This window comes from Pelodiscus sinensis, chromosome 6 (assembly GCF_049634645.1).
Source record: "Pelodiscus sinensis isolate JC-2024 chromosome 6, ASM4963464v1, whole genome shotgun sequence".
Lineage (NCBI taxonomy): Eukaryota > Metazoa > Chordata > Testudines > Trionychidae > Pelodiscus > Pelodiscus sinensis.
This window is the reverse complement of record NC_134716.1, coordinates 49085291-49106834: the sequence shown is the minus strand read 5'-3', so window position 1 is coordinate 49106834 and position 21544 is coordinate 49085291. Positions and strand designations below refer to the sequence as shown.

The 21544-nt window shown below is 40.2% G+C and overlaps 1 protein-coding gene across 2 annotated transcripts in view; it reads left to right on the top strand.

Moving 5' to 3' along the window:
• SPTLC1 (serine palmitoyltransferase long chain base subunit 1) overlaps positions 1-21544 on the top strand; it is a 40864-nt gene that overhangs the window by 10463 nt on the left and 8857 nt on the right. For both annotated transcript variants that reach the window (XM_075931904.1, XM_006131877.4), the window contains exons 4-12: positions 1053-1146; positions 3576-3648; positions 7800-7932; positions 11662-11791; positions 15160-15249; positions 16040-16147; positions 19151-19246; positions 19552-19648; positions 21065-21119. In XM_075931904.1, coding sequence (XP_075788019.1) covers positions 7838-7932; positions 11662-11791; positions 15160-15249; positions 16040-16147; positions 19151-19246; positions 19552-19648; positions 21065-21119 — 671 coding nt within the window. In that variant the 5' untranslated portion in view covers positions 1053-1146; positions 3576-3648; positions 7800-7837. The remainder of the gene's footprint in view (positions 1-1052; positions 1147-3575; positions 3649-7799; positions 7933-11661; positions 11792-15159; positions 15250-16039; positions 16148-19150; positions 19247-19551; positions 19649-21064; positions 21120-21544) is intronic.

Genomic DNA, 21544 nt, shown 5'->3' with positions numbered 1-21544 from the left:
TGCAGGGTGGCAGAGGGCTCCCTGGGAGTGGGGCCGGAGCATACATTTTCATCTCAAAACTGTTTTTGTCTTTGCTGCTTGGTGGTGGGGGGGAGGTTGTGTGTTTTGTTTTTTGTTTCAATTTATTTCCAAATTCTGGTTCTTTGGCTGGCTGGCTGGCTGGCTGACTCCTGCAAAAACTGTTTCTGTAACTTCTATGAATGAAGTTCTTAAACACAATGAAATCTAGCATGTCAGATTTCCCAAGTATTCTAAAGCATCTAGTGTTGAATGTCTGTCTGCATAAATTTGGTGCCTTTTTATTTTTATACTTTTTTCCATGTGTTTGCAAAGGTGAACTTGGTTAATGACAGAACTATTTTTTTATTAAACTGTTATCAAAGTGCAAGGAAAACTTTTAAATCCTACTCTTAGCGTTTGTGTACATAGTATTGCTTATTTCAAAGGATCCCAAATGCAGGTTATACAGTGGAGATGTTTTATCCGTTACTTAAATACATCAGTTTTTTAAAACCTGTTCAGAACAGAACTTTGGAGAATACTGCATTTAGTTTAAGGGGCAGGCGATCTTACGCAACGTGTAATTATACAAATTGGAATTTGATTGATGTATATGTGTTTGTTGTGTTTAGGCTATGTTTGCCTTAGAGCTCTTCCAGCAGCATAACTATATTGAGGCAACTGTGCCACTCAAAGATCTCTTGTGTAGCCACTCTGCTGATAGCTGTCTCCCATCAACATAATTAAACCACTCCTAACTAACTGCAGTAGCTGTGTTGATGAGAGACAAGCTCTTCTGCTGGTGTAGTGCTGTGCTTGTTATCACTTATTCAGACAAAACTTGTGCCTCAGTTTTTTTTGTTGCGCCTCTGAGTGACTTTTTTTGCTGTCATAAGTGGTAATGTAGACCTTGACTTTGAAAACATGGCAGAATGGGGGCAAAAAGTCAACATGTTTTACAGAATATCTTACTATATTTTAAAAGTCAGTGTAGTTGTTTATCCATTAAAGTGACAAATATTTAATTTACACTGCTGTTTTTATTTTTTTAGCCCCCCAAGTCATAAAATAATCGTGAATGGCAAAGAATGTATAAATTTTGCATCATTTAACTTTCTTGGACTTCTGGATAACGAAAGAGTGAAAGTAAGTGGGTTATATAACTACCTATTTGCACTATAAAAGGGGATTTTTTTACAATTGCTATTGCATTTGTTGCATAAATTGCAAGGTTTCGTCCCCTTGGAGGCTAGTCTGATTTACCCCAAGAAGAGAGTCACACTTTCAGGCTGGGTCCAACTCAAGTTTATTGGTTGCAACCAAGGTACGGCTAAGGAACTCAATGTTCAGATCAGAGCCGACCCCCAACATCTCATAGGCAGGGGTTTTTATAGGGTTCACATCTTTCCTGGTTTAGGTGCCTTAACATGATAGGTTACTTCATCTTTGACATTTAGCATTCCTATAGGTCAGGTTAATTTTCCAAATGAGGTTAAATACAGTGCCTACTTGCTGAACAATGGGCAAGCCATACTTCCCTTTTTCCTTTCCTGCTTGAGCCGGTCACAAGTTTAAAGGATGTGGAATCTATCCATATCTCTACTTAACAGAAGACTGGTTTCACTTCCCCTCGTCTCCTTATTATAAGTTATTACCTGTGACAGGCCTTGACCTTTGTCATGTCTTACTCCTATACAAATAGCAAATATATCTAAGCATTAGCAATGTATGTATATTGTACGTGCCCCTCATAGGGGAATCAATAGCTCCGGGGGATTTGATTTCCCTTTTACACATCACATTTTACCTTGAGTTTGGGGATGACTTCAAAGTATGTGACCATCTCAAACACTTAGCATAGTACTAGTCTTTTCCCAAGTGCATTCACATCACGTCCTAAGCCTGGTTCTGCTGAAGACTTACTATGTGACCTTGAGCAAGTCACATCACGTCTGGTTACGTTTTTTTTTATTTGTAAAGAAAGGATCTTTACAAACCTCAGGGAGGACAAGAATCAGAGGGGTAGCTGTGTTAGTCTATAAGGTGCCGCAGGACTTCTCGTTTATGCAGATTCAGACTAGCATTTATTGGAGCATAAGCTTTCGTGGGCAAAGACCCACTTTGTCAGATGCAAGATCTTGCATCTGACAAAGTGGGTCTTTGCCCACGAAAGCTTATGCTCCAATAAATTGGTTAGTCTATAAGGTGCCACAGGACTACTTGTTTATACCTCATGAAAGTTACCAAAATTTAAAACTTAGCCCTTATTTATAGACATGTACGTATTAAGTGATTTTATGCGAGATGTTTCCACGTGAGTGTAGTCTTGTTAGAACATGAAATAAATGTATTGCAGTAATTTCTGTTGTGCCTCTAACTTCCAGTGTAGATTGGCAGTGTGAAATTAAATAGGAAAATCTTAATCAGCACTTAAATGTCAGTATATTCATCATTTTAGTTAGTGTATTATAAGTAAGGATACAATTTGGTCACAGATTCCATAACTTCAGCAGATGACTGTGACTTCTGAGGCTTCATTCTTGGGTAGTGAGAGTCTGGCTGGATGGCTTACACTTGACCACACCCCAACTTTGTACATTTTTACTATGATTGTTCCATGAATTTTGCTGAATTTTACTGACACACAATTGTAGGTCTAACTTACGTAAATCTTTCCCTTCGCTTCTTTATGTGAAGGAAATAAAGGACAAAGTAAACAATACACTTCTGAGGTTGTTAGAATATAATCATGTTCCATTTAGCTAGACAGTGTTACTGATATGGTTAATATTTCAGTAGGTAAAGGATCATGTACAGTTGCTCAGTTTTTAAAGTAATATTAGTATAGGTTGTACCTCCCTTAATCAGGGCTCTCTGGTGCAGCACATTACAGATGTTCCTGGACCACAGATGTTCCTGGACCACAGACTCCAAGTATAGGGAAATCGGGCTGTGTGGCAGGGGAGGCCGGCAACTCCGCTGGGAACCCTGCATCGGTTGTGGGGGAGAGGAGGAGCAGCAGAGCATTCCAGCTCCTGCAGCTGGACAGTAGCAAGGAGCCAGCAGTGGGATCTGCTAAGCTCTGGCCCCAGCTGCAGAGCTTGGGGGGCCGGCTGTGGGACTCCAGCCCAGTAGTGGAGCTCAGGGATTGTGGCAGTAGCTGTGGAGCTCTGGCCCTTGTGGCAACCACAGGGCTCTAGCCTGGGGGTCCACGGCTGTGCAGTGGAGTTAGGCTGGAGCTCTAGCTGAAGGCAGCAGGACAGCATGGATTGTGTTGAGAGACCTCTCCTTGTTCGGAACTGGTCAGGTCCTGACGGTGCCAAATATGGGAGGTCCAGCGTGTACCTTCTTAGGTGTTCTTTCATTCAATGTAGTGTGTGTGCTACAATAAACTAAGCTTAAATGCCTGATTAAAATACTTATTTTATTGGCAACTGATTTCACATTTTAATTGTATTTGATTTTGTGGCTATATAAAATTGGTGGTATTGTTCTGTATAATGTGACTTATACAGAGTGTATAACTATATAGAAACAAGTTAAATATTGTTTCTCATGTAATGTTTTCATTAAAGAATGCAGCCCAGGCATCTCTGAAGAAATATGGAGTTGGTACCTGTGGACCTAGAGGGTTTTATGGCACTTTTGGTAAGTATAACTTTGCTTTCTGTCGACATGCTTTAAATTATCTTTAAAGATTTTTCATATTTGTTAGGGCAAACATTTCCAAAATACTTACTCTGTACGCTGTCGGTGGTTTCTCAGTCCAGGGAACAAAGTGTACAACAGACTCTTTTTGGTATGGTTGCTAATTATCTGTGACGTTTATCATTGCTTAAACAAAAGGCGCTTCTCACATAGTCTATCTTACCTGGGTCAGTTAGCCAAGTGTTAATGCTGAATTTGACCTATTGACTTCAGGGCATTATACAAAGGTGCATAAATAAATACATTTAAATGATAACATGGGGTGGGGAACCTTTTTTGGGTTGGGAGCCACTGACCCACAAAAAAAGAATTAGGGGCCCCACACACGTGAGAAGAGTGGAGGAACATCACGAGGCAGCCCCCAACTGAGAAGACATCCCCTCACACACCAGAGCCTTGGGGGACCGAGACTAGTAGACTTTTGTATGCTCCAGCCCCGTGGGGTATGGCAGAGGGCTGGAGCATCACTGGGGCTCACCAATGCTTTGGGGAAACCCTGAGCCTCCAGGGACGGATCTAGGTATGACCTAGGCCTTAGGTTCCTCACCCCTGTGATAATGGGTTGGGAAAGAGGGAATAGACCCAAACCAGTCAAGACTGAGACCTATCTAAGTAAAACTCTTCTAATACATACTGTCAGTAACAGCAAGGTTATATAGAAGTTACTTGCCAAGTAAATTTAGTATACTCTTTTTAGAAGTGTCTTTGTTTCAAAATGTATAAACAATGCTGTGGAATTTGCCATACTGAGAGGCATGTTTAAAATGGTTGAGGGAGAAATGCAGTTAAAATTCCAACATTAAATGCTAAATAGACCACAAGAGGGCAGTGTGACTTATGTGTATATTAAAATTCTAATGAAGAAACTTGTCTTATATGTATAATACTGTGTTCAGAGTGAAATATCCTGTGCAAGAAACCTTAAAACTGTCAATTAGAAGTCTTCCCCTCCACTACCACCAAAAACTATATACAAAACATTTCATATACAAAACATTTCATATTAACAATCAGCTTAGTTGTGAACTAGCCTGTCTAATATTTCATTACAGAATGATAGCATTTAATCTTCCTCTTCTGTCTCCACTGCGCAGATGCAAAAGGCAGGATTGTTACAAGCTTAAAATTTTGGCTTATCTTTTGAGCTTTCATGGCACTCCCCTGTGAGTGAGTCATGGACTGCATGTTTTTTATCCAGGTTGTTGCAGAGCACTCCCTTGGCACCAACCATACATTTTGACTTCTCCAGAAGGCTATCCAAGTACTTCGTTTAGTTAGGTCAGCCTGATTGAGTGGTCAGGCAATAATTTTGTGCTTAAATTTGATCAATGTTTCATATCTGCTAGAAGAAGATTGTTTTATTGCAATCTTTTAATCCTGCAGACTTTGTTCAATGATGTCACAAAATATTTGATGTGCCTTTCCAATCAAGGTAATGGCCAGCTAATAATAGTTACTAGTGAGCACCATACACTGGCAGTCTTGTGCCCTGGGACTTGAGCAAACTTGCTTAAGACTCTTCAAGATAGCTGAGGAAATATCTTGTAAGTGGAATTTATGCAGGTGAGCTCTGAGTCCCCTATTCTTTGCATTGTTTATGGCTGAGGCTAAGACTAACTCTTAGTTAAGCCTCTGTTTCAGTCTTTCACCTGAGTAACTTCTACAAATGGATTGTGATAAGTTGAGGTCTTTAGTGAATGAGTCCAGTCTGGTGTGTCCAGCCCTCTTTATGAGAATCATAGGCTTCTACCTGCATATTTTGCATATGAGTTGGTCATTGTCTAATCTTCTGGGTTCTTTGGGACTCTGACTATCCTAGTATCTCAAGGAAAGTGGTATTGATCTGTGATATCCCTTCACTATTTAATGCTTGCCTGTGATGTCCCTTGACAACATCACCCAATCTCAGACCTAGGCAAGGTGATTGAGAAGTCAGCAACTGTTCAATTTCTGCTTCATCTGAAGGCTTTCAACTTTCTGGCTGAGTTCAAGCTAAGTTCCTGCCTTTCTTTGGACTTGAGCTTTTCAGGATCGTGAATGGTCTTGCTCTTTTGTGTTGTCATATTCTGTTTATTATATAAAGTTATTTTGTTTGGTGCTACATATACTTGGGATTTGCTACAGATTTCTCATTCATTGCACTAGCCACAGTACCCATGTTAAGCTGACCCTGGTTCTTATGTGTTTGGAGTCTTACAGGATGTTGACAATACTTTTGTAATTTATCATGGTTGCCAAGTATAACGTTTTTAATGACAAACTGATTGTATTCACTGCCTGGTTGCTGGGAACATTTTCTGTGTGTAGAGTCCCTTCACTGAGTGTAATTGTATCTATCACACTCGGGAAACCTACAGAGTAGATAACCTCTTCATTCCCCAGATAGATGCCTGATGGGAGATTTCAGAAACTTTTATTGAAAGGCTTAGGCCATCCACGTACATCTCCCTAGAAAGCTTTCTTTGTCTTTGAGGCTCCCATCAACATGCTATAAAAACACCATAGCTCATGTGTGCCACAACTGTTTTTCTGCATATAAAAGGCAGCACTGGTATTGGAGTAGCAAACAGGGCAATTGTCAAGGGTCCCACACCACAGGAGTTATTTATGCTTCAGCCCTGGGTTGCAGGGCTCATGGCCCTCCACTTAAGCCCCATACACTGGGTTTTTTACACTCTGTCCCAGGGCCCAACAGGTCTAATGCCACTGTGCTTGGTGGGCCCCTGAAACCTGCTCATGTCCCACAAGGGGCCCTCAACTCCTAGTTCAGAACACTGCCCTAACCCATTCATAGCAGGACACTGAAAGCTGTAGCTTTTTCCCATACCTTGCACGCTTCAGCTGATGAGATCCCATGAGGGGGAGTATGGCTTTTTGAATGCTGTATCTCATGTAGCCTCTCCTTGAAGTCTTAATTGCCATATAACAGACCCTGCCCATGCTTCTTTTATTAGTGCTGATTTTTCTGAATCTGGATGGGCAAAAGTTTAGCCAGCCAGGATTTAGTTACTTGCTGGAAATTGCATTGTTTTGTTACTGTTTGCACTGCAATAGTAGCTAGGAACCTCAGTCATGAACCAAGGTCTCATTGCATTAGATGCTATACAAACAAAGTAATCCTTACACCAGGGTGCTTACACTCTAAGGCTACGTCTACACTGGCCCCTTTTCCGGAAGGGGCATGTAAATTTCACGAGTCGTCGTAGGGAAATCCGCGGGGGATTTAAATATCCCCCGCGGCATTTAAATAAAAATGTCCGCCGCTTTTTTCCGGCTTTTAAAAAAGCCGGAAAAGAGCGTCTAGACTGGCCCCGATCCTCCGGAAAAAGCGCCCTTTTCCGGAGGCTCTTATTCCTACTTCAAAGTAGGAATAAGAGCCTCCGGAAAAGGGCGCTTTTTCCGGAGGATCGGGGCCAGTCTAGACGCTCTTTTCCGGCTTTTTTAAAAGCCGGAAAAAAGCGGCGGACATTTTTATTTAAATGCCGCGGGGGATATTGAAATCCCCCGCGGATTTCCCTACGACGACTCGTGAAATTTACATGCCCCTTCCGGAAAAGGGGCCAGTGTAGACGTAGCCTTTGTGTAAGGAAATTCTCATTGCTATTCTGAGTACACAAGCACACTGGTTCTTCGAACATGTCACTCTTTACAATATGTCGATATCTTGTATGGCCAGGATAGGTGGGAATGGTGTCCCTAGCCTCTCTTTCTCCAGAGCTGGGTGATGGGAGGCATCACATGAGGGTTACCTGTTGTGTTCCCTCCCTCTGGTAAATCTGGTATTGGCTGCTGTCGGCAGACAGGCTACTGGGCTGGATGGACCATTGGTCTGACCCAGTATGGCTGTTCTTATATGGTTTGACAAATATTAGCACTTCAGATGCTCGGATTTGACAGACACCAATCAGTACTCATCAAGAATGGATTCACCAGCTTTAATGTTTAGTGTTCATTTTATTGTGAAACTGTTACTCTTTAGCTATTCCTGTTCCAGTAGGTGGCTGCGTCACATTTGAGTACAGACGGCTAAACCATTCTGCAACAAAAGCAAAACAATTTTAACTGTATGAATTTTAAACTTTTTTCCTCAGACGTACACTTGGAATTGGAAGATCGACTAGCAAAATTCATGAGGACAGAGGAATCTATTATATACTCATACGGATTTGCCACAATTGCCAGTGCTATTCCAGCATATTCAAAGAGAGGGGACATAGTGTTTGTGTAAGTAACCCTTACTTTTCAGAGATCCCAGAATAAAATTTCTATTTGGAGTGTGTGGAAGGAATTTTAATACTGAAGAACTCTTTTTTTTGTGTATTAGAAAGTCTGGTATTCTCTAGCCAACAAACTGAATTTCCACATAAATTTGTACATTTAATATTCAGCTGTTTCCAGGGAGTGTACAGTGCAGTTTAGGACGACTGCAAAAATGGCTATCTGTGCTGGCTGTGTTAGGGAATTTCCCTGGTTTTAAACTAGAACGTCTGCAGATTCACTTTTTAACTTGAATCATCTACATTGGGCTGTGGTGGGAATGGGAAGCCTTAAACCATGTCTGTGCCCCTAGATAGTCTTGTGCTATACTGGGATGATCTTAAATATGGCATAGCCAACCGTAGGAGAGCCACTTTTTGTCAGCTGCATGCTACAAAGCCTCCTCAACGCAGAGGACAAGCTTGGACACTTCTAAAGTTGAATGTCTACAAGAAATAGATGTTATCATAAAGTGGTTTAAGCTTGATCAGTAAATTTGAAAGACTGGGTTAAAATGAAAAGGGTATTAGGGATGTTATATGCGGGGGAAGAGGCAGCTCCCAAGGAGCTGGTGTGCACGTGGAGCTGGCTTTCATGCTCGCTCCCCATGCATACCAGGAGCCTGTGTGTAACCGTGAGAGTTAACCAATGAGCCCAGGCTACACAGGTTACACTTTCCTGTCTCTAATACTTAGATATTAATCATAAGCAAGATAGAATGGAGTGTGTTAAGCTTGAGGTTAAGCTTCTTTGAGGTACTGAATCATTCAGTAGATACTTGAGTATTAAATAAAAACAAAATAAAATCCTTTTTTGAATATTTCTGCTGCCTTCTGGTTACCTTTTGATACTTTATATTGCATTAAGTAAGGAGGCAAGTAAGATTTGTATCGTAAACTACATTTCTGGTAAATGTACAAAATTATTTGCAGATCACCACTGTGGATTGATCTTTTATAGAGAAAATACATTTTTCTTCAAGCAGTTGGCAGTCGTCATCTTAAAAAAAAAAAAATCACAATTCTAACTTTTAAAAAATTTAATTCCACTCTAAAAATATATTGATCACACTTTTAAAAAGTAACTAACTTTTACTTAGGGTTGCCAACTTTCTAATTGCAGAAAACTGAGCACCCTGGCTTTCCCTCACCCCCTCTCTCTCACTTATTTCACCAGTCTGGATCAGGGGGATGCAGTGCAGAAGAGGGTGAGGCTGGAAAATGAGGGATTTTAGGTCAGCAGAAGGCTCTAGGCTGGGATGGGGACTGGGTCCAACGGGTTGGCATTGTTGGAGGAAGTGGGATGTGAGAGGAGTATGGGGGACTGGGTGTGAAGCTTCTAGGATGGGGACAGAAGCCTAGGACCCTGGAAGCTTGTAAGTAGTAACACTTGTTCTTGCTATGGGTAAACATAACTAGTTAAAGGAAATCTTTGGGAGTTGTATTAAATACTGCTGACAACTTATGGTTACACTCAAATGACCTCACACTGTCAATTAAAATGAGTTGATGACAATCTGACTAGCAATTATTGCAATAGTATGGAGAACAGTTGGCAAAATTGGTATCAAATGTCTCTCTCAAAAAACACTTCAAAGTTAATGAAGAGAAAATGGCTTACTAACAGAGTGCTTTCTTTGGGAGTTGGTAAATCTTGCCTCGCTCTTGCAAAATTCTTCTGCAGCCACAAAATACAATAGAGTTCTGCTGGGTGACAAAAGCCTCAGATCCAACCTCCTTTCCTTCAAAAGAAATGCAGCCCACCTTGAGAGAACATACTGTATTTAGGTTAGATTATTTTCTTGGAGAATATGTACCCAGGTGACACACAGCATCAGACTCAAGGTTAAGGGTACATTCCCAAACATGTTTTTCTTGATGGTGTAACAAAACCTGAAGGATGTGTATTAAGGATGTTAAGTATCGTGTAACTGACTAATCAAGTAGTCGATGCATTTTTTTGCGTCGATAGGGCAGCGCTGCCCCGTTGAAATGGCTGCAGCCATTTCAAAGCGGCATGTAGCCTAGGTCTCTTCCCTCTCCCCACCCCGCCCCCCCGGCCTCCTGTGTACCTTTATCTGATAGAGGCAGAAATGGGGGGGAGGTGTGACTAGCCTTAACATCCCTAATGTGTATTCACACTTGATATTAAAGCTAATTAAGATTTACTGCACTGAGTGGCACTGCTCGGACATGTGAACAGCCTGTGTAGGACATATGCCCTAAGGGTTCAGGCTTGTAGGGCACGCTACTTGCCTAAGCTGTGCCTCATCATCTATGTTGCTGTTTATATCTGTGCTATCTGGGAATGTAGTGCCTGTGCCTTGCACACAGCTGTATGTATAAATGTATCTTAAGAGTCTCTTCAGTAGAACACAGTATTTATCACTAACTGCCAAAGATGTATTCATGGTATGGTCTTAATTCTTTGTTTGAAAATTGAAATTACTAGTTGTTCAATATGTTGCTAAAGGAGGGATTTGCAACTTTAAAAGGAATTCTTAGTGTATCCAGTTATGTTTTTTTTGTAATTTCCTAACTTAGTGGAAGGAGAATTACATATGCATCTCTGAAGATATGGCTTATCGGGCCTGAAAACAGATGCAGAGATTTTAACATGGTGTCTCAATAGAAATAGTTAGTTTTATTTAGAACTAGCAGAAATACCTGGCATTGCCCAGGGAAAATATAGTAAAAGGTATGATGAATGAACTACGTCAATGACATTAAGATAGTATATTTTATTGGAAATGCTTTTCTCTTGTATATTAAGAAATTAACATAGCTAGTATTTTCTCTATTATCATATGGTACGTCTAGACTACAGGGTTTTGTCGACAGATACTGTCGACAAAGTGTCTAGACTACATTCAGTTCTGTCGACAAAGCAAGTTGTTTTGTCGACAAAACCCTGTAGTCTGGACACAACCCTAGATGCAATAACACCTTCTGTCGACAGAACTCTGTCGACAAAATGTGTTATGCCTCGTAAAATGAGGTTTACCAGCGTCGACAAAACTGCTGAGTTCTGTCGACGTTATGTCGACAGAACTCAGCGGTAGTGTAGACGCAGGTATAGTTTTGTCGACAAAAGTCCACTTTTGTCGACAAAATTCTGTAGTCTAGACACACCCATAGAGAAAGGATCTCGTAGTTGCAGTTTGAGACGCACTTAACAGAAGAATACAGCAAATGCCTATGATCAGGCACTACTAAAAGCTAATTAGTGGCTCAGTTGGGGCTCTGGGGAACCAATTTTGAGATATAACCAATCCAGTTATTTAAAATCAGTAGTATCCGTGCAAAATTTGGTGTTTCTAGCTCTTACCATTTCACAGATCTTTCAGACAAACAAACCAACTTTCAGAAATATTTATGAATAATTCAGCATAATTAGATACTAGTATAACTTCTGTGCTTTGGCTCTTGCTTTAGTTTAGAGGGTCTCTCTAAAGTAATTTCTAAGGAGTATATTTCATGACTAAAATGTAAATGTTTCCACAAAGCAGAGGGTACGACAGAGGGTAACAGGTTTTAGAAACCAATTTTTAAATTGATTACAATTAAGTGTAATAACATAGATTTATTTATGCCTATACAAGTATACGTGACAGTTTAAAAGCAAAGCAGCTCCAATTTGCTTTTAGTTAAAAATGATTAACAAATCAAATGCAAAATGAAAGTGTTCTGTGTTTAGAGATGAAGCTGCCTGCTTTGCTATTCAGAAAGGATTACAGGCATCTCGAAGTAACATTAAGTTATTTAAACATAATGATATGGCTGACCTTGAGCGACTTCTGAGAGAACAAGAGATTGAAGATCAAAAGGTAAAATTTCTTTGTAGTCTTTGCCCTTCTTAACTAGGTTGTATATTTGAATCCAGTACTCATGATTATTTGTTTTATATATAAATGCTTAATTTTGATGTTATAGTTAAAATGGACATGGCTGTTACACCTTACCATGATTGCATTGTTAAGAGTAGGTGATGGGAAGTGGTCACTAACGGCGTGTGATTTAAACAGTGTTTGTACCTATACAATTATTTTGAAATCTGTGTAATTGCCCTCATCCTACGTTTCAAAGCCCCTGAGTTTGGTGGCCATGCGACTCACAAGCCGTGGTATGTGGCTCTTTCTTTCTCCTCCCGTCCCCCCTAAAGTGCAGCTCGCGTAGCCGCTCCTGTGCCACTAGAAACGGCCCCCAGCTCCCTGTGCTCACTGGGGCAGGGCAACAGTCTGGTGCAGCAATTCGAAATGGCGTTGCCAAGATAGTAGCTGCTGACAGGAGCCTGATGTGGCTAAGAGCCTTGTCTTTTAAAGGGGCAGCGGGTTTATTTTATTTTATTTTATTGCTCAACAAAGTAGTCCAAAAAAAAAAATCTAGTGTGGCTCTTTGCATTTTTTTCTGCCACTGTTTCAACTCTTTTTTTTTTTTTTTTTTTTTTTTAATGGGTTGGCCACCCCTGCTCTAAGTAAATCAGACTGTTTAACAGTCTGAACTTTATCAATAAATAATTGATCCAGAATTTTACAAGAGGTGAGGTGATTTTTCCACATGCTTCCTAATTATACAAATTATTGTTGGAGCCAAATATGATGATGAAATACTTCTATTCCACCAGTAATTTGAGAGGACATTAAACAGTAGCTGCTAAAGCTAGAATCTTTAAATCAGCAGTTGCAATTAACTTACATGCTTTTAAAAAACTGGTCAAGGGGTGCTTAGGATTATTGGGGTGGCTTTTTTTTAAAATATGTCTTGGAATATAGAGAACTCCCAGAAGCTTAGAAAAAAGTTAATGTTGTGCCAGTATTAAAGGGTAAGCAGGATGATTTTGATTAGCATATAATTACCCATCTCCCAAAGAATTAAAGGTGAATAATATAATTATTTGCAATCAATGTGGGTTTATGGGAAAGTGTCTACCTTTCTTGAGGTTACAAGTTTACTTATTTGAGGAAAATAGTGTTGATGTGATATAATAAAGCTTCTGTAAGGCATTTGACTTGGACTGCATGACATATTGTTTTAAAAAAAAAAACTAGAACAATGGGAAATTAACATGGCACAATTGTTTTAAAAATGACTACTAATTCTCAGCATGTAACTATAAAGGGAAATGAATGAGCAGATGTTAGGTCCCACAAGTATCAGTTCTTGGCTCTAGGATATGTAACGATTTTATCAATATTCTGGAAGAAAATATAACAGTTTGCAAATATCTAGATTGAGGGAATAGGAGTAGTAAATACTAGAGGACAGGTGAAGAGGCAACATGGATCACTTGGTAAGCTTGACTCAGGAAAACAATGCGTTTTAATACAACCAAATATTCCCTAGATCTTTGGGGGGGAAGGAGGGGAATGCAGACTGTGTTTACATAATGAGAGGCTGATATACAGAAAGACTTGAGGCCCCTTGTGGATAATCAGCTGAACATTGGAAACTAATATGAATCTGACTGCAAGGGCTAATGTATAAATAGGGGCATTGTGAGTAGTAGTAAAGATGATATTTAGCTTCTGCTTTTTGGCACTGGTATGACCATGGCAAGAATACTGTCCGTGTCTGATGTACACAATTCCAGAATGATGTGAGTAACTTGGAAAGGATCCAGAAAAGGGCCAGGAAAATTATTGAAGAATTGAAAAACATACCTTCTAGGCAAGATTCATGAGGTAAGGGGTAACTTAGTCAGTCTAGTTACTTACATGGGGAATAGAATTTTGATGAGGGCTCTTCAGGCAGCAGGTAAATGTACTCCAATCCAGTCTTGATGTAAGGTGCATATTAATAGTGTGAATACATGTACCATTGGAGCATTCTAAGTATTGTGATTCCTCTGGTACTGGCAATTTACACATCAAGAATGAATGGTGGGTTTTGTTTTGTTTTCTGTGAGAAGTTCAAACAGGAATTAATTCAGGGAAGTCCTAGGGCCTGTGTTAGTCACAGTAGATGATCACATGGGTCCCTTCTGGCCTTATTCTATTACTATCTACTATATATACTGCCTACTATATATTTGAGAGGGTTTGTCTGTGAACAAGTGAGTCCATCTGTACATTTGTTCAAATACTCATTCTAAAGTTTTTGAGCTAGGACCACGAAACTTAGTATTCAGCTTCCTCTTACATAACTTAAAGCAAGGTAAGGGTTTAGGTGTGGGGGAGGCCTAGAGCTCCCCCAGTGTGTATGGGGATGCATAAAACAGTACAGAAAAGGAATAGGATCACCAGGCAGGTAAAAGGGGCTGGATGGTGGTGTGCCTCCCTCCGCACCCAGGACTGCCCCACCCTAAAGCCTACTGTTCCCCTAGGTGCCCTTTTGGGGGGGGGGGCTGCAACTCCCCCCTCCATTCATGTGGGAACATTGCTGGCTGTCCTCCTTCATCAGGAACTTAGGGGAAAGTGCATGGTTTGCTACATTCCTCAGTCTGGCTGGGGTGTGCTGGCAGCGGACAAACCTGGACCTGCCTCAGCTGGGAGACATGCACCCCTCCCCTGACTGTGCCCACTGGAACTGCAGCAAATATGGAAAGGCACTTTTCACCTGGCCCCAATTTACTGCAGTCAGAGGGCTGAGTCTCTTTCTCTGGGGAAACCTGCAAATTGAACCCCTCTTCCTTACCCCCTTCCCCGAGCAATGATTTAAATGAAGAAAAAAAAAGTAGGTAAACCTTCTAGCATAAGAATATATTTGAGGTGGCTACAAAAGGGCACTTGTAATAGGATTCTGTTGAAATGAGACTAAGGCTTTTCAACATAAAGTTACTGCAGTCAAAGTCTTTAAACTACACTGTTTCCACTTACCTCTTTTGTTGCAGAGGAAATATACCCTGAATGCTGCCAACAGCTAAGGGAGCATTTTTATTCTCTGGTAGAGCCCTCTGAGTGTACAGTTCTGAATTCTGTTCCCTTAGCATAAACATGCAGTTTAACTGAATTGATGGTATTCTGTCCCTGATGTTACACAGTAATATGGAATCTTAAATATCATATAAGATACGGCAACTTTAAAAATAATAAAGCTAAATAGCCAATTGTAAGACACTTCATATGGTTATAAGAGCTGCAGTGTATCTCACTAGGAAATAAAAATTATTTGGTTTGAAGAAAAAAAAAACCTAAATAAGTTTGCATTTTTTTGTTGTTGGACAACTTACGTACTGAAACATACTTTCTCTCTGAAGAATCCTCGTAAGGCCTGTGTAACGCGAAGGTTTATTCTGGTGGAAGGATTATATGTGAATACTGGAGATATTTGTCCTCTTCCAGAATTGGTAAGTGGGTTCATTTTGTTTAAGTTGTGTGCATTATGCAGACAAATTACTAATAGCGTATTAATATTGCATGTTTGAGCCTTAAAAGTAAGGGAAGGCAATATTTTGTGTGCAACCTTAAACTTTCACTTATTCATGATTACGTTTCTAAAATAGAATATTATCACTCTTTTTCTGTTAGCTACAAAGTGGATTTTTAGAACTGACTTTTTGAGTTCATAATCAGGCTCAGAATTTTGCAGTCTTATAATGTACATATCATAATTGTAAGCAGTAATACGTTTTTACGGAGTATTCCTGATAAGTTTAATATTCCTATTTTTTTTTTTTTTAATTTTCATTTAAAAATTGAGGCTGGTCTCTTAAATATGAAAACAATATGCTTCTCTCCAAGGAGTACAATCTTAACTAAACATGAATAGCATGTATGCAACACTGTGCCCGATGGTAAAGGAGAGAATACTGTGAATATTTTACATAATATTTTAAAGTATTTTATAGCCTGTTTGTTAAAACGAAAAGAATAGGTCTCATTACTGGCATTTTAGATTTCCTATACTTAAAGTCTTTAAACAGTGGTAATGATGTGGCCAACTTAAAAAGCACAAAATAGCTGAGCAATCTAGTGGGATGAACAGTCTTGCGTTAGTCAGAATACTTTAAGATATTCCACAGAATTTTCCATCTTTTCTATACCTACCTTATTTCTTTGCAAAGTATGCCTGTCTTGTATCATTTGTACTGTCATATTACTGTCTTGTATCATTTGTACTATTAAATGTATTTGCAGATAAAATTGAAATATAAATACAAAGTGAGGATTTTTTTGGAGGAAAGTCTTTCCTTTGGGGTACTTGGAGAACATGGACGAGGTGTTACAGAACACTTTGGAATAAATGTAAGTGCCAGGTCCGTGGGACCACTTTGTGTTGGCAAGAGTTGTAGACTGGAGCAAGTTCTGGTGCAAATTTTCTTTTATATTTTTGGCAGTGACAGTACTATACATTTTAAAAGTATTCATCTGTGAATGTTAAGAATCTTAAGTCAGTTTGTCTATCCAATTACTGTGCTGATCTTTTTGTTTAATAGACACAATCACTTAATTTTTTAGTTCAAATAACAGCCTTGGGGATTGGTGGAGTTGGCACTGTTCCCTTTTATGAGACCTCTTATCTGCCATTAACATTCACTTTGGATTTGAATTTTGCACAAAGTTCTCTGAAGAACAAATTACTTAAAGTCTTAAACTGGTTTTATATCTCATTAATAGCAGGAGAGGAGAGAGAAATAGTAAATGTTATATGCTATGTTTGTCCTATGAGGACATTGTACTTGGAGTAGGAATTGGAATACCTTAGACGCTGAAGCGTCTTCAAGCCAGTACTCCGCTAACACGTAGTAGCAGGCTCTTCAGTTAACATAGTAATGTGAGCTTATGTGACTGATAGAAGAGTTGTCTTAATTTTAAATGCAGTAGAATATATTTGCTCTAAACAATGTTATGTGGAAAACAAATGGCTTTTAAAATCAATCCCTCTTAATGAAAGATTTTTTTTTAAATACATAGATATTAAATGACCCCACATTACAGATGGGCACAACTTGTAACTTCTCCAAAGACATTTGTATCCTGCTTTGTCTAGGTACCAATATCTCTGTGGTTTAGTCTGTACTCGAGCATGGTACACTTCAGAACACCAAGGCATGGACTAAAAAGAATCTTTTAAATTTAAAATGTAAGGTGCTGTGGCGCTGTCTCCACAGTAGAGGTTGATTTCTGCTGATCACCGATAATATAATCTGTCTAATTCACTTAGTTTGATTTACATAAATATTCCCCCCCTTCTCTCTTCCCCCCCCCCCCCCCCCCCCCCCCCCAAGATAAATTAAGTCCTTCAATTGGGGTCCAGGCACTTTTTTTACTTTACCTACATCACCATAAACTCAATTTTACATGAACACAAATATTCTGATGGAGAAGGCCTCAAATCCTTTTCCATCTGCTGTGCCCTCATTCCCCTTCAGTAGGACACAGAATGATTTTCATAAGGAGTCAGACTTTCTATTGCAGGGATCTCCAGTCTTTTTGAGCCCGAGATCACTTTGAATTTAAATGCAATCCAAGATCTACGTCAAATATAAATACCCTTGCCCCGCCTCCTTCCCGCCTCTTCTCCAAGGCCCTGCCCCTGCTCACTCCATCCTCCCTCACTTTCATCAGTGTGAGGGCACAGGGTTGGGGTGCAGGCTCTGGTCTTGAATTAAGGCATCTGGAGTGTGGGGGGGGGGGGCTCTGAGCTGCTCTTGGGACAGGCCGTTGGGATGCTGGAGAGCGTTCTAGCTGCAGGCTCTAGGATCGTATTTGAATGCGGAATGCTTGGGGATAGAGCAGGGGCTTGCGCTGTAGGAGGGGGTTAATGACCGGGGTAGGAGTTTAGGATGTGGACTCCAGCTGGGCACTGCTGGTGGCTCCTGGGTGGTGGTGCAGAAGGGCAAAGACAGGCTCACCCCTGTCCTGGCCCTGTACCACTCCCTAAAGTAGTCAGCAAACTCTATCCTAAGTCCTGTTGTGCCCCCTCTTTGCTCTCTGGAGAGAGGATGCAGAGTGGGAGGGAGCACCTTGACCTCAGCACCCCTCCTCTCTCTCCCCTGCCCTGCACAGAAAGCAGGAGGCTCCCTGGGGGAGGGGCAGCTCCAAAGCGAAGGGCAAAAGGTGCACAGCAGTGGGAGGAGGGGGCAGCTGAAGTGCCAGCACTTGATGGCCTCTTGGCCAAAGTAATCAAGATCACCTGTCAGGCTTCAAGATCTGATCTATCGGTAGATCCCAATCTACTGGTTGGTGACCACTGTTCAATTGCTAAGTTGTAGCATAGCCCTGCTCATTGTTCTAGCACTTCCCAGTGTTTGCAAATTCAGCAGGTTTCTTATGCTTTGGAACACTAGTTTGGCATGAACTGTATAGTGCAGCCACAAGAAGGTGGCCTTTTCATAAGCCATAGACCGGGGAAGAAAGAAAAGCATACACGGGATGCAGTGCTTCCTCAACATAAGTGACTTTTGCAACCTCTTGAACATTGGTGATGTCCAGTTCTTCCACCTTCTGGCTGGCCTCTGGCATCCTTTTTTTCTCTGCTGATCTCTCCCTCCTCTGTCAGTGTCACCTTCCACGCTGCCATCTCTTCTCCTGCCTTTGTTGCCTGCTCATTTGCTCTAACTCATCCAACCCACATATTTGCAACAAAACAAATAAACACTCTGAAGAAACAAAGTGCAAGTGGGATTACCATGATGTTTGCCAAGCATCATTTGATTACTTGTATGTAAAGTCCCTTGGCCCAAGCTCAGTCTGTCAAGACTGACAGAAATAAAGCTCTGTGTTAAAGGTCATTTCTTACGTGCTGCATTGCACCCTTCACAAAAAAAAGAGAACTTGTTTGAGTTAATGGGACAACTAGGTATTTCTAGGGCCTAAAGCTTGTTCCAGTTGAGCGTGTACTTAAATCACATTCAGTCCCATTGACTTTGTTGGGAAAAATCATATGCTTAAAATAAACTATGTACCAAAGTACTTCCCTGGATTGGGGCCTACAGATGCATACTTTGATTTTTACATGCTGCATATATTGCAATACCTGAAAACATAGAAGTGAAATAAAGAGTCCTTCTAAATATAGTTTTAAAGCTTCTTGTTTGTGTCAACTGTGTAAAAAAAGTATGGCTGAATGTCCCAGTTTTAATTTGAAGCTATTTGGGGGCATGAATGTATATGGTAGCATGGTGTATTTTGCCCTATTAAGCCTGTTGGAATGGTAGATCATGCATTGTAATTTAGCTTGATTATAATTAAGCATCATTGTGCCTCCATCCACCTTATTCCTCTCTTGTAATTTATTAATGGCAGATTGACGATATAGATCTGATTAGTGCAAACATGGAGAATTCCTTAGCTTCTATTGGAGGATTTTGCTGTGGAAGATCTTTTGTTATTGACCATCAGGTATGCTGCTTCTTATTTTTAAATGAAATAGCAGGCTGAATTACTAAGAAATGACAGTGACTGGACTTTTGTTTACAAACTGAATCCTGACTTACATAGGGATTTAGAAGACCACTTCTTCAAACAGATTGTGTGGATGACTTAAAGAACCACTGTTGAATACTTAAGTGGAAAGTTATGATTTTTTTCCTTAATTTAAACCAAATGACTCAAAGATTTTTATTTATATAAATAATATAGCCATGGACAAGCAAAACTGATGATAACTTTCAGCTTTGTTTATAACTTTTCATTTTCTTTCTCAGCGATTGTCGGGTCAAGGTTACTGCTTTTCAGCCTCTCTGCCGCCTCTACTAGCTGCTGCTGCTATTGAAGCCCTTAATATCATGGAGGAGAATCCAGGTATTGTATTCTAAAAAATTAAATACTTTTGTAATGTGACAAATTATTAGTTCTGCTCAAAAGGAAAGCTGACGGAGCTCAAGATTAATGCCTGTGGGTGTAATTTCCTCCATTTTCATCCCCCGCCCTTTTAGTTGAGCACTTAGACTCATAGACTTTAAGGTCAGAAGGGACCATTATGATCATCTAGTCTGGCCTGCATTGTGCAGGGGGTCACAGAATCTCACCCCCCTCTCCTAGAATAATCCTTTCACCTTTCAGATATTGAAGTCCTCAAATGGTTTAAGGACCCCAACATGCAGAGAATCCTCCAGCAAGTGATCTGTGCCCCATGCTACAGAGGAAGGTGAAAAACCTCCAGGGCCTCTGCCAATCTACACTGGAGGAAAATTCCTTCCCAACCCCAAATATGGAGATCAGCTGAACCCTGAGCATGTGGCCAGGACTCACTAGCCAGACACCCAGGAAAAAGTTCTCTATAGTAACTCCTATCATCCCACCATTGGCCTATTTGCCACTGATAGTGAAAGGTCAATTAGTTGTCAAAATCATGTTATCCGATCAAACCATCCCCTTCGTAAACCCATCTAGTTTAATCTTGAAGCCAGATAGGTCTTTTGCCCCCACTACTTCCTAGTGGCCCCCCTTTGTACCTGTTCCAGTTTGAATTCATCCTTCTTAAACGTGGGGGACCAGAACTACACACAGTATTCCAAATGAGGTCTCACCAATGCCTTGTATAATCGCACTAACACTTCCTCATTTGTTACCCTTTGATTTGTTCAGTCTCTTTGCTATTTTTCCCCATCTTACATTCATTATCTCCTTTTCACTCCTTCTCCCTTAAACATCTCTCCCATTCTCTCTTCCCATCATATCTCTTTCTCCCTCCCCTCCCCCCCCCCACCATTCTTCCTTTTTTTACCATATGTGAAAAAGTGGAAATGGAAAGAGCCAGATGGGGGAGCTACTGAACACCCCATTAACATCTGTTTTGTACAAATAAATGGCCTACTCATTTCCCTCTTACTGTGTTGACCAGAATACAATGGGTAACTTCCACGGTAAGTTAAAGAAGAGAGTAGTATATTATTACCAAAGGTTGAAGCCGTTTTACCTCTCAGTTATATTCCTGCAACATGTAGTTTTTTGATTCTCCATGTTATGTCCTATAACTGGCTCTCACAAGAAAACATTCTAGAAGGAAACTACTCTTCTAGAATAGTAGAGTGTGGGGGGAAAACCCATGTCAGATCTTCAAACCCCGTCACTTCATTCTCTTAGGATTGAGGATAGTTATAAGGAAGTGTAAAGAGGATCAAAGTTTTGTACTAAATGTTTTAAATATTAAAAGTGTATTTGGGATTTATAGAGATATACAGCAAAAATATACCAAGGCTCTCTTCTTTTGTTTAGACATTTTTGAAACTTTACGGGAGAAATGCAAAAGAATTCACAAAGCTTTACAAAGGTAACTACTTGATTTTGATTTACTGTCAAATTGCTCAGCATTTTATAGGTCCATATTACAAAGTATCATGAATATAATATCCTCTGTAGTGACACTGGGGTTAATAAAGTAAATGTTCTAGATTCATTACTTATGTATTTATAGGCAATTGACTAATTTTCAGAATCATACCTGCTCCTATAGTTCCAATTGAATTTCTACATTGTCAGTTACTGCAGTAACTTAGAATTCAGTTGTAGTGCCCACTGATTTTTAGCAGTGGTCAAGCAATTACAATCTTTTTTTAATTTCATATAACGGTATTTGCTATATTTGTGGGGGAGGGGGAGTTTCTAATAGCCTTCTAGTGATTAGCCTTGTAGTCTAGTGTGTGTGGTGTTTTTCCCTCTAATGGGTTCTGATAAAGAAATGAAGTCAGTTGCTGA